Here is a 13,018-nt window from a genome sequence, read left to right on the forward strand (position 1 = left end):
ACACGGCACACGAGGGGACCGTGGAGCTGAGCCCGGAGTCACGCCAGACCTACGGCTCTCGGGGCAGGCAGGCAGGCTTGTGCGAGGGACTTGTGGCCGTCAGCTCCAATCTGACGGTAAGCTGGTCGCTCGTCCCAGAGGGGGTGAGTCCAGCCTCTTCACGTTTGCCGTCTGACGGGCCGTGGAGGCCCCGCGGACCCCGAGCACGGAGGTGGCTGGTCAGGGTGTCAGCGTTCTCCAACATGTTGGGTCTGGTGACTCTGCGGACATTCAAACCCTTCTGACCCACAAAAGGGGCCATTTCACAGGTCTCTATCCCACAGCCAACAGGGAGGACGAACCCGCGGCAGGAACGACGGCGGAGAATCGGAGGAAGCCAGGCCTGACGTCGGACGAGGACCTGGAGGCTGCCGACACTGGTCCCGGGTCCCAGGTCCCCAGCGGACGCAGGCCTCGCGGGGTTGGCCACTGAGAGCGTAGACATGGTTTCTGGGCCCTGAAGGTCTGTTTGCCCTGATTGGAGGGCAGGGATCTCTGTCCTCTCGGGACCCCACATGGCTTCCTCAGCTGGAAAAAAGCGCAGGCTCCCTGCTTCACTGGGAACAGGGCCTGTTTATTTACTGGGGGAAACGCAGCATTGTGAGTCAAAATCTGCAATGCTCAGCACACGGCGTCACGCCCTGAGCACACAGGGTGCAGGACTGCATTAAGCCGGCCCGGCTGCACCCGGCGTCCGGTCTCCCCGCCCAGCTGGTCCCGTGAACAGTCACAGGCTCTCGGCGTTAGTCCCCTCACAGAGAGCAAGGGGAGCTACCACAGCGTCCAGCAGTCTCCTGTGGGCAAAACTGTGCCCCCGAGCCCTTGAGAAGCACACCTATAACTTTGCAACAGGCCCCACATGTGGACTGCGCACAGAGCAGCACCGGGCGCTACGCGCTCCGGCCACGATCCGCCGGGCCACACGGCGGGAGGGGCCATCCCTGACTCACAGGTGCGCCCTTGTTTGCAGAGGCCTCCCTCACCACCTGGCCCCGTTTCATCGTCATGGCAACCCGAGGCCACAGGTGTCCCTGCTCAGCAAAGCCTCGGGCAGCAGGGAAGCCGGACACGGCGGCTACTCAGTCCTCCCCTGTCCCTCTTCCGTGTCCCCTCCCTGCTCTCACTGTCCCGTCCTCACTGACCCCCTCCCCCCGTGTCCCCTTCTCGTGTCCTTACCGTCCTTCTGAGGCCCTGTGATCCTTACAGCCCTGGTCCCTCCCACCCTCGGCTGCCGCCCTCAGATGGAGGTGCTCCCCGGGCCCTGCCCTGTCTCGTGTGTCCTGTAGCCCCCCCGTCCACTCTGCTGCTAGGCTGAATGTGTCATCCCTGCCCCCAAGGTCACCGTGAGGTTGCAGGATAAGCAGCAGCCTTCTCAGGGGAGAAGCTGGCCCTGAGGACCTGACACCACGTGGCAGTCCTCCCAGCCAGCCTTCCCCTCCCTGGCTTCCATGCGAGGTCCAGCCATGGACGCAGCAGTGAGCTCCTAGGCCAGGTGGGATGGGGCCCCCATGCTCGGGCCTCCTGCCACCACGGTGCGGGGACCGAAGGGAGGCAGCACTGGGCAGAGGGCTGGTGGGCAGCTCGTCCCCAGGCGAGTCTGGGGTGCTCACACAAGCACCGTGTTCCATGCACCCAGTTAGCGGGTCTGCAGACGGGACCCTCCAGCCTTAAACCACTGCTCGCGGAAGACCCCGTGGCCCGGAAGAAGGCGCCACAGCCCCGGCGAGCGAACCAAAGACGCCACGGCCGACGGCTGGGACAGGAGCCCGCACGGCCGTCCCGCAGAGCCGGGGAGACGGTGTCCTGGACGTGAGCGCATCTGGCCGGCGCACCTGAGCGCCTCAGGACGGGTAGTTTCAGGCGTGCGGTGGGCGAGAGTCCTGTGCACGAGAGCAAGTTTCTTGGCAAAACAGCCAGCTGAGAGTTGCGGTGAGCTCTGAGCCCCCGGCGCGGACACTCAGCAGCCTCCGCTTAGGTCGTGAGCTCACAGCTTAGCCTGAAGAACGAGACTTCCTTGGCTCCGGGAGCGGGGACGTTTCCAGCAGGACTTCCACACCACGTGCAGGACCGCAGGGGGTCCCGCGGTGAACCCCTCAGGGCACAGCCTCCCACCTGAGCCGTGACGCTGCGGAACCCACGTCACTGAAGCAGGAGCGCTGAACACGGAGCCAGGCCTGATTCATGCGTCAGACTCGGGAAGACGGAGGCCCGCGGGACGGCAAGAGCCCCACCTGGACGCACTTTCGCCACGAGAGCAGAACCGCTGCTCACGCTGCTCGCACAGCTAGAGAGAAAGCGCCGATGCTCACGCTCCCGTCACTTCAGTGTCCGGATCTGTGCGCGCCTCCCGCCTGCAGGGCAGCCCCGGGGGTGCCTCACAAGGGGCAGGGGTGGGGTGCACCCAGGTGTGACCTCACAGAGAACCCTGGTGAGCAGGGGCCCGCCGCCCGGCCCCACGGCGGTCCTGACCTTCCCGAGGGGCCACCATGGAGGATTTGGGGACAGAAGCCACCACATCGCCGACAGTCTTTGTGGCTCTGAGTTCTGTCTCTGTAGACTCAGTCCTGGTCCCGCTGACCCGCACACCTCAGTTCCCACGTCCCGGCTCGGGGTCGGGGGGGGGGGTCTGGCCCCAGGCCCAGGACCTCGTAGCCCCTTCCTCTAGGCTCCTTCACCTGCCCCCGAGGTTTTCCAACAGGTTCCCACCCCGTGCTGGTCCTCAGCACCGTCCGCACACTCTGGACCCTCGGAAGAGCTACCTCCTCCCCATCCCCAACCCAAGACGGCTTACACGCCTCCTGGCTCCCCGCGCTCCCAGTGAGCCTGAGCTGAAGGGGGTGTGGGCTCGTGGTCTTGTCGCAGACTCACGGAAGGCCGCTACAAGGCTATGCTCCAGGTCACGTGGCCACCCCCTTCTCCAGAATCTCCGCACCAAGGAAGCCTTGCTGGCCCGGAGCACAGGCACCTCGGACACATGCTTCCTGCGAATCGGCGATCACAAAGGCTGCCGGAACCGCGCAGGGGACTCGCAGCTCCGTCCAACCTCTGCCCGTGGGGGTCAAGTGCCCGGGCACCAGGAGGTCTGATTGCCTTCCGTGGGAAGGGCTCGCTTCTGCCTGGCTCACTTACAGTCCTGGGTAGCCCAAGACGAGGCCAGGTGTGACATCAGGGGCCCGACGTATCCCTGCAGCACCAGACACCATCCGCCCCCGCAGCACCAGCTGCAGCAGTGCCAGGAGCCCGGATCAGGGCGCCAGGCCCAGGGCTGCCCCGCTGGACCACGGCCCCCTCCCGAGGGCAGGCTGCGTCTCCCCGGTCTCTCTGGTGTCCCCTCTGTCTGACTTCACCCCAATTCTGGTGCCAGGCCTCCCTCCAGGAGGGCGCACACACATTTCCTCGTCCGGCCTCCCGATGTGCCCGCCCCCCGCCCCCCGCCCGGCCTCCCCTCTGTGCCCAGCTCCAAGCTGCTCCTCCCTCTGAACACCGCTTGGCACTTTACTGCCTGGGTCCTGGCTTCCAGCCATTTTATGCACGTCCATCCTCCCAGTCACAGCAGGGACTAGCCCTGACGCCTCGGGGCCGCCTCCAGCGGGGTCGGAGGGCCCGGGGGAACCGCTCTCCGCCCATCTGTTCCCTGTGTAGCCCTCACTTGTATTTCTGCTGGTGTTCACCGCACGTGGCAAACGTGCATGGAAGTGACACCGGGGGTGCCCGGGCCGTCTTACGTGGTGGGAGCAGGACTGAGAGGCGGCCACAGCACCAAGATGAGGGCTCTGGAAGGCACGACCCCCGACCACTTGGAGGGAAGGCAGCAGAGCTGTGAGCAGGGCTGGGCGGCCCCACCCACCTCCGGGAGCTAAACAGGAAGGCTCTCCTCGCCTGATGGGGAAAACAGACACTCGAGCCCCAGATACCATCACTCGCCTTCCGGGCGGGACCCAGTGTTTATCAGCACCGACCGCCCCTCCGCCGCCACGGGCGGAGGTGGGGGAACAACGCGCCATTTGTTCTGCACAGACTGTGACCTGGACAGAAGTGACACCCCCTCCCCCCCTCCTTCTAGATCAACAACCTCCTGCCACAAACCTAATAAATCCGGGTGGCGTGAGGGGCAGACGCACGGCAGAGAGCAAACACAGATGGGCTGTGGGCGAAACAGAACCCACGGTGGTGGAGAGCTGGCCGGCGGGTCCGGGACGCCCAGGAGCTCAGCCCGCACTGGCAGGTGTGAGAGGGCCGCCTGGCTTACCGGGCTCTTCCTGCCCCAGAGGAGAGGTGGCAGCAGCCCCCACCTCACCTGAGAGGCTCAAGGGGCTTTTACTGTGGGTTTAGGGAGGTGCAGAGGGGACACGGCTCTTCTGGGACGGGCCAGCATCAGGAGTCCTGGACTCAAAACCTGATCCCCGAGCTGGGTCTCAGTCTCCCTGAGGGAGAGGTGGGGACAAGCGACTCGCCCTCCAGGGCTCGCCACCCCCTCCATCCAGGCAGGACAGCAGCCACCCGGCGCGGACGAAGGCGGCCCCGCCTGAAGAGTGGGGTGGGGACCAGCCCGAGTCCTGAGCAGAGCCGGGTGTGTCTGAAGGGCTGATGAGTATCGAGGGGGTGGCAGGAGGGGAGGGGCGGCTGTTTCCAGGCAGGAGGCTCCCTGACATGAGCCAAGAGCTGGGAACATCCGCACACCTGCAGATGGGTGGGTGCTGCCTGCGGGGCCTGGGGGAACCAGGGGCAGGCGCCAGATCTGGGCGCTCGCGGGCCCATCTGACCGCATCCCAGAAGATGGTCCTGGGATCTGGGGCAATGGAGGAGACAGACGTGCTGACTAGGAGACCCCTGGGGACCTCGTGCACCCGATGCTGTTCCAGGCACGCTGTTTCCAAGACAAGTTTCCTCTGACGGGAGACCCGGGAAGTCCTAACAGATGCTGTCGGTAGGGGCGGGGCTCACAGCTCCACGGCCATGGCCAAGCGGTGGGGCGGGAGGGCCCCAGGGTTACCCACTGGCCGGGTACCAAGGCACTTCAAAAAGCTCTTTCTACTTTTAAAGCTCTCGGAAGCAAACGTGTTTTACTTTAAAACATCACTTAGGTTTGCGCTGCAGGACATAACTAAAGACACGTGGAGCGCCTGGCCAAGCTGGGGCTCAGAAGAGACACCTGCTTACTCTGGGGCAGGTGGAGGAGGGCGGGGCCCTGGGAGGACAGGCCGAGCCAGTGTGGTGACCGGAACCAGGGCGCCTCGGGGAACGGAGAGAGCATCCTGGCACTGCCCGGTGCCCGAGGAGGTGCCTGGATGGAGGGACTGTGGGCCATGACCACCTGCTGCCGCAAACCCACCAGCCCCACACGCCCCACACCAGCACACAGCGGGCTCTCTGCTCTGCCTGCCCGTCTCAGTGACCCAGGGCCAGGAGGGCAGAACAGAGGGGTCCCCGCCTGTGGGTGAACCAGGCAGGACCGAGCTGAGGTGCCTGTTGCTGGGCTGTGGGCTTGAAACCCACTTCCCCACCCCCAACAGCTGCCTCTCTCCTGGGGCCACAGGCAGAGGGACGGCCTGGACACAGTCCTGCCGTGACCGAGGGAACGAACCTCAGCCCAGAGTGTGATGCGGGCTCTGAACCACGGCCGGACGCTGGCGATTGCTGGGCCGCGGCCGCAGTGGCTCAGTCGCAGGCTTTCCTCAGGAGCCTCCTTCGTTCCAAGCCGGGAGCGGAGGGCCTGAGTGGACCTCAGCTCCTCAGGCCAGCCAGCGCCTCCACGAGCTCATCTGCAAAGTGGGGTGATAGGGGCCCCTCAGGTTGTTATGAGTATGACACGCCTGGGCTGGGGGCACAGGTGCCGACTGCCGGGGGCGGCAGGAGGTGGCGCGCAGATGGCGATGGTGGAGAGAAGGGGGGCCTAGGGTGAGGGGTGGGGGTGGGAGGTGGGGGTGGGAACATCCCTAGGAACCGGCCTGGGGCAGACACGGGTCCCAGCGGCCCCGTGGTGCTGGTACCAGCACCCCCACTTCACGGATGAGAAGACCGAGGCCCTTGGCTGCACTCACAGCCAGGAAGGGGCCACCCTGCACCTGACCCCGCTGGCTCAAGCCCACCTCTGCGGACACCTGGGCCCACGCAGCTGATCACGGTCCTCCTGGAGGTGCCTGAGGGCGAGGAGGCACCAGACCTTGAGCCCGGGCAGAGGCGTCCTCAAGGAGGGGCCCGCGCCCCAGAGGGGAAGATGCCTGGCTTCACGGTGTGACCTTTGGGGGTAAAGGGGGTGGGTCTCCCCGCAGGACGGGGCCACTGGCCCCCATCCCTCAGCAGCGGGACGTGAGCGGGCTCTCCAGAGTGACGGCAACATCATAAAATACTTGCCAATGTTTCCGCCCTCAGACGGTTCTGCCAGTGCAGCTTACAGACCCCGCGGGGAGCCCCGTGGGTCCCCGGGGCCAGTGCTGCCCGCCCCGCAGACCCTCCAGCTCAGGAAGTACACTTGGTTCCTGGGGCCCCTCCCCTCTCAGGACATGGGGGCGCTCCTCAGCCCCAGGGCCCACCCGACGCTGGGCCTGGGGCTGCAGCCTCTCCCGCCAGGCTCCTGGGGTCGGGATTTCAAAGCACCGCCTCCAGACCCTCTGGAATCGGAGGTCTGTTCTGGGCAGGAGCCTGGTTCTGCCCTCAACCCCCCGTCCCAATTTATGCCTCCACTTTCTCTCTCTCGTGCATGCACCCCTTTGGCCAAACACTAGCTCGTTTCCCTCAGACTTGACTGGACCCTTGAAAGACCGTCCCCAGTCTGGACCCCAGGCTCCTCTGTCCCGCTGTTCCAGCCGCCGGCTCGTCCTTCTTGGGAAGCTCCCGTGCCCGCCAACCGCGTGGACTGCAGCGACACCATGGGCCCCTCCGGGACCTGCCGCCCACGGGCATCCCGCCCGCCTGGCCCCGGGAGGACCGCCCCAGCCCGGCTAGGAAGTGGGCACCTTCCAGGGCTGAGGGAATGCAAGGACCAGTCCCATCTGGAATACCCAGGGCGGCTTCTTCAAGTTGGTCAGCCGTCCCAGAAGGGGCCTGCTTCCCTTCCCGAAACTTTCCAAGGCTCAAGGCTCGCTTTCAGTTAAGTTTTGGGACAAAACTGCCAGAAATGCAGATGAAGACGCAGAAAGCATTTTCTCTTATCTTGCTCTGAGCTCAGTGTAGTTTAAAGTCACACGCAGGTGGACTCTCCAGCGTCTCAGACGCTTTGTTGACTCACCACAACCAGAGAATCCGATGCAGTAGCAACTGAAGAACTTAAGGAAAGGGGCAGAGTGCCACGTGCCCCGCTGCCCCCAAAGGACGCACCAGAACATTCTGTCTGTTCCACCGCGACACCGGCAACCACATCACAATTAGCTGGTGCAGCCGACCAGACCAACAGTCGCCTTCCCGGGGCTGTGCTGACCTCGAGTCCACGCTCAAAGAACAAAGACCCACAGAGGCCAAGACACAACAGCTGAGTGTGGCCGAGCCCGCAGCCACCCCATCGGGTGGGAGCTCTGTCCCTGAAGGCAGTGCTGCTGCCCGCGGGGCAGGTCAGCTGTGCCCACACGCGGCCTCAGAACCACATCGACCAGGGAGCGCCTGGGTTCTACTGACGGAAAGGTGACACTCTAGGTCGTGATCACAGTGACCCCTGAGTGCTCCCCACAGAGGACAGGACTCCCGCCAGAGCAGCAGCGTCCCTCACCGCCTCCCGGACAAGAGACTCGCCGGCAGTGTGATGCCCGGGTACTGCAACGGCCCAGGAGGACTCAGGGGGCTCCCTGGACAACGGACCAGGAAGCCGCTCTGCCCCTGAGCTGCGCTTAGACGTACGAGGCGGCCGATGTTCAAGTGCGTCACTGGCCCCTGTCGCTCTGTCCCGGATTGTCGGCACCACGCAGCTACCTGCTTGTTCTGTCCTGAGTCTCACTGGACCTCTGTCCACCAGGTGCCCTTGAAGGAGGTCCGCCTGCGGCTCTGGGGGCATGGTGCTGGCTGTGCAGCTCAGACCAGCAGAGCTGACACTTTCAGCCAAAGGGAGGTGACAGTCCCATCCCCGAGCCTTTCCAGATGCCAAGGGGATGCGGACTGCACACGACCCTCGAGGACACCAGGAATCTGCCCATCTGTCTCCGCCTGCACAACCACTGGCTGCAGGGTGGGGTCCCGGCCCCATCCCCACACACCTGCTGGGAGCGACCCCAAGGGGCCGGAGGACTCACCCTCAGCAGCAGACAACAGCCAGGAGCACCACTCGCAGTAGATGTAGTAGCTTTTCATCTCCGCCACGGAGATCCGGGCGGCCCCTTGGTCTCCCATGGCTTCGGGCACGTGCTCCGCCACGTCCGGCCACTGCCCTCCCCGGTCGCCCATCAGCCTCTTTTACTGGACTCTGCTCCCTAAAATCTGCCCGGTCCAGCTGGCTCCTCGCTTTCGCTTCCCCCGTGAACTGGGAGGAATCACTAAGAGGTGGTTCCTCTCCTCACCCCGCCCCGAGTGCATACACACGGGCTCGGCCGGCGCAGCTCCCAGGCCGTGGGGGGAGCAAGGTCGCCCGGCCCGTCCTGGCCTCGGTCGAGGCACGAGGGACACTCTGCGGGCGAGGCTTCCCGTGCTTCCAAGCAGCCACGGGAGGCCAAACGCAGCTCGTGCTCCCCTCCACCCGGGGAGTCACGAGAAGGCTGACCTGACGGCAGTGCCACGTCTCTGTCCCGTCCCACCTGATAAAGCCTGCGGCTCCAGACACAAGTGACGGTTTGCAGGAACAAACAAGAGGTGGCGGCCGTGTTTGTTTAAAGGAAGGTGAGCGAGTGCGGACACTGGGACTGAATTCCAACGCCCCTGTCATCCCCTCCCAGACTTCCACTCCGGGTCTGTGTCTCTGACTGGGTCTGGGGTGTGAAGCCTCGCCCCCTGCCCCGGGAGACCCCCTTTCAGATCCCGGAGGACGCCTGCACCACCACACGCCGCACGCCACACGCCGCCGTCGCCAGGGCCCGGCCCGGCCCACCACAGGGACTGGGCTGCTCGGGGATGGGGGCCGTGCCCTTCCCCAATGCCCAGAGATCAGACAGGGGCAGAGTCCGAACACCCCAACCAGCAGGTGCCCAGCAAGACGCCTTGTTCCCCACTGGAGTCCAAGCCGCTTCGAGCCTGGGGCCTGGGGGCGGGGAGCTGAGGGGGGTGGGCAGCCCGGCGTGCCTCGGGGCTGAGACCCCACCGTGACCCGGATGCCTGAGCCCCAGGCTTGAAGCGGCTTGGGTCTGGGGAGATCAGGGATTTGGGGCAGGGAGCCAGAGCTGCCACCTCCACCAAGTTGCCCAACATTTAAAATAACACAAACACCAGCAAACACTAGTTTCCTCGGGCAGCCACGCCCCACCACGCCCCCGCAGGCCTGAGCAGGGCCCACAGCAGGCCCTTCAACACGAGTCTCCTCCGAAAAAGCACTTTAAATAAAACCGCACACACGCTCTGCCCTTGCAGCCCCCACCAGCTCTCCGCTGGGTGCTCCGAAAAGCCACCCGGGGAGGGCAAGTGCTCCCTGCCGCTTCCTGGAACTCCTGAAAAGGGGAGCACCAGGCTGGCGGGCGTGACGCCCACGGTGGGCGAGACCCACGGGGCCCCACGGCCGAGGGCCAACTGTATGTCCCAAGTGCTGGGCACACTTCCGGCTCCTTTGAGGAAACCCGAGGCCTCTCAGGCACCCTCGCCACCCGCTTCTGGCCTAGGCAGCCCCAGGCCTCTGCCTCCCAAGGCCACAGGAACGGCCGCCCTGTGCCCTGGTGGTCCAAGCAGGTAAGGACGGTCTAGCTCGGCCAGCACGGTGGCACAGCACTGGGACAGTCTGGGCCCGTCAGGTACCCGCTTCAGGCTGGGCTTGCCTGGCACAGGCGGTGTGGAAGCTCTGCCCGCTTTGAAAGGGCCTCCCTGAGGCTCAGCGCTGTGAGCTCAGTACTTCCAGGTGCTTCCATTTTCCAAACGAGAAAGCGTTTCAAAGATGTCATCACCCACTGAGAGCTCCAAAGCTTCCAGCGCAGCTGAACGACTGCTCTCCTCCAGAATTCCTTCCAGAAGGACCTTTTTTCTGCATGTGACCTTGTGTCCAAACATTTCCCCTTTTTGCATTAGCCGCCAGGATGCTCGCCTGCATGTGAGCACGCGTGCTTTTCTAAAAGTCAGTTCTGATTCTGTGTAAAACTACCCACAACAACCTGAATTATGTTCCTAAAGGGGACTTTCAATTCTGAGTGAAACAGCCCATTTCCTGGCTGGTGGAGACTCAGTCCTCAGTGCCCCAGAGCAGAGTGGACGCCCCTCCCCAAGCGCTCAGTGCAGGAGATGCTCTGTTTCTGAAAGTGCGGCAGCTCCTGGCAGGAGCAGAGCAGGGGTGACAACCTAGAGGCCGTCCCTGACTTTCTCTTAGTCAACTCACAACTCCGCTTCTGGCTGTCGGAGGAAACCACAGCCTCGCTCGCGCTGGGGTCTGACCGCACCGTCCCCTCACGCTCACCCCCAGGGACACGGCCGTGGGGCACGGGGAGGTCTGTCCACGGGGATGCAGAGGCCAGCCTGACACAGACATGTGCACAGAAGGGTCCGTGAGGAGGGAATCAGGGCAAACCCACAGGCAGGAAGGAAAGTTGAGGCCAGACTGCTTCTCCAGGACCAGAACAAAGTGAAGTAGTGGGGACCTGAGAGCCTGATCACTGCTCCTGCAGGTCAAGGAAACTTATCCCGAAATGCAAGGCAGGACAGTTAGAGGGGAGATGGACAGTGCAGGGAAGGCGGTGGACGGTGCAGGGAGGGGGTGGACAGTGCAGGGAGGGGATGGACAGTGCAGGGGGCTACATGGAACCACATGATCCAGGGCCACCTGTGTCACAAAGCACTTAACTGCCCACGTGGGATCCTGAACCAACGGGCAGAGCACAGGACAAGGCGTCTAATGTGCTAACAAGGGAACAAGAAGCTGCTCAGGTCACACGCTGCCCCCCCATCTCTGCAGGTCACAGTGGCTCCCACTGCACAGGGAGAGGACCCTTGGGTCCCCACTTCAGCGAGGGGACCCCCCTGGAGCCCTAGATCTGCCCGCCCGGCCGTGGGGCTGGGGAGTGGGGGCAGGCTTGGGCCCCACCCTTGCCCCCCCACCCCACGAAGCCTCTGGGAGTCAGGACAGTCGAGTCCTTCCAGGGTCGGGGGTCCTGACAGCCACCTTGACAGAGCCAGAGTGCAGATCCGCAAGGCCAGGGAGGGTCGGTCGGACAACTCGGCGCCCCCGCCGTATGGAGTGCCTGGCAGCTGGGGAGAGGCACAAGTCAAGTGGTCACACCCTGGCGTGCGCCGGGCGGGGCAGGGGGCACACGGCCCCTTGAGACCACCCCCTCACTGAGTTAGGACAGAAGTCAGCGGACAGACGGAGAAGACCCCCTGAGTCCGGAGGCAGAGGTGGTGGGCCCAGAGCCACAGCGCCGGGGCTGGTGGTGCGGGCTGAGTCTCCCCCGGGGCCGGCCCTGCCCGGGCGCCGAGGCTGCTGGAGGTTTCCCGGGCCCACATGGGGCTTCCCGCAGCCCCACCCGGGTGTAACCGCCAGCACGAGGCGGTGCTCAGCGCTCCCCGAAAGGGAGAGGACCGTGGGGCCCGGACCACAGAGAGGGTGGGCTGGCTCCGACCTGCCATTCTGGTGTCCTGCGCGCCGCAGACACACGGGCGTCTGTCCAGGGAACAGACTCCACCTGACACCCTAGTCACACCCCTCCAGCGGCCCCACAGTCAGCAGTGACCTCCCTCCTGTTTCCAGGCCCTGAGGGAGGGAGGGGCTCCTGCGATGAAGGAGAAGGAGTGATGGGGCCCTCCCCTCTAGCTGGGAAGTGGATCTGTAAAAACATTCTCGGGGACCTGGGAGAATTTCTACTGTGCCGCTTGGCTGAGCCAATGCTTAGAGCCCAGTAAAATGGTCCCTTCCAGTAAAAACGGCGCCATCCAGAGAGAAACGTGTCAGGGTGGTCTGCTCCTTGGCAGGTGACTGCCCGCCGCGTCTGCCTGGCTGACACCCCCAATGCAGCGGGGGACAGACGCTGGGACGTTGGGGCACTGAGGAAGGATGCGGACAGCTCAGCTCCATCCCAGAGGGCACCCTTAGAGGCAGAAAGGGCTCCGCACAGGAGTGTGGTCCCCCAGAAACCTGCGGGGACGGCCACCTGCACTGTGTCTGCCCTACAGCCATCCCTGCCGGAGTCCAAGGCCTCAGAACCAGAGGCCAAGAAAACCGAACCAGACTGGACCACCCAGCACCTCATTTCTAACCTTTCGCAAAAGCCAGGTGAATGGCACACATTTTTGGTGAAAAAAATATACACAGACACCCGGCACCTGTCCCCATGCCCCACGGACAGCCCACCCGTCCCGCCTCACCAGACTGTGAGCAACTCGAAGCCCGGCGCCTCCACCACCGCAGCTGGGGCCACAGGCAGGACCAAGACCGGCGGGCCCCCCGGGCTCCACGTGACGCTGCCCGCTCGGCCATCGCGGGGTCTTCCCACCAAGGACACGGCGCAGAGGCTCCGGGTCTTCAGGACAGGCTCACACGAGAGCTGAATGCGACCCGAGGGCAGGAGGACGTGGTCTCCGGCGCCCGGCAGGGCTCCGCGGGGACAGCTGGAAGCCAGGCAGACTCCAGAGACGTGCGGCAAGGCACCGGGTGCTGGCAGCACACGACCTCTGGTGACCTTGGGTTTACCGCGTCCCAGGAAAGACCGCAGAGCCTCCCTGTGACGCCCGCGGGCACCGAGGGTGCACTGGGCAGCTGCGGACGGGGCCCCCGCCACCTGCACACGGGCCCTCGCCTGCCCGCAGCCTCGCAGGACGCAGGAGAAAGCCCTGTGGTGTCAGGGGGGCCCCCGCCGAGCGGGCGAGGCTCCGGCACCACGACCTGTCCTGGGCGCTTCCTTCCTTAGAAAGGGGCTTCCGTGAGGGGCTCCCA

General features: G+C 64.8%; 1 protein-coding gene across 12 annotated transcripts in view; it reads right to left on the reverse strand.

Moving 5' to 3' along the window:
- MCF2L (MCF.2 cell line derived transforming sequence like) overlaps positions 1-13,018 on the reverse strand; it is a 102,091-nt gene that overhangs the window by 54,518 nt on the left and 34,555 nt on the right. Inside the window, exon 1 of one of the 12 annotated variants that reach the window (XM_064492938.1) lies at positions 12,451-12,832. The exons of the other annotated variants lie outside the window; for them this stretch is intronic. Within the exon in view, the coding sequence (XP_064349008.1) occupies positions 12,451-12,562 (112 nt within the window). The 5' untranslated portion in view covers positions 12,563-12,832. Of the gene's footprint in view, positions 1-12,450; positions 12,833-13,018 lie in introns of those variants that run through there. 12 annotated transcript variants of the gene reach the window in all.

This window comes from Camelus dromedarius, chromosome 13 (genome assembly GCF_036321535.1).
Source record: "Camelus dromedarius isolate mCamDro1 chromosome 13, mCamDro1.pat, whole genome shotgun sequence".
NCBI classification, from domain to species: domain Eukaryota; kingdom Metazoa; phylum Chordata; class Mammalia; order Artiodactyla; family Camelidae; genus Camelus; species Camelus dromedarius.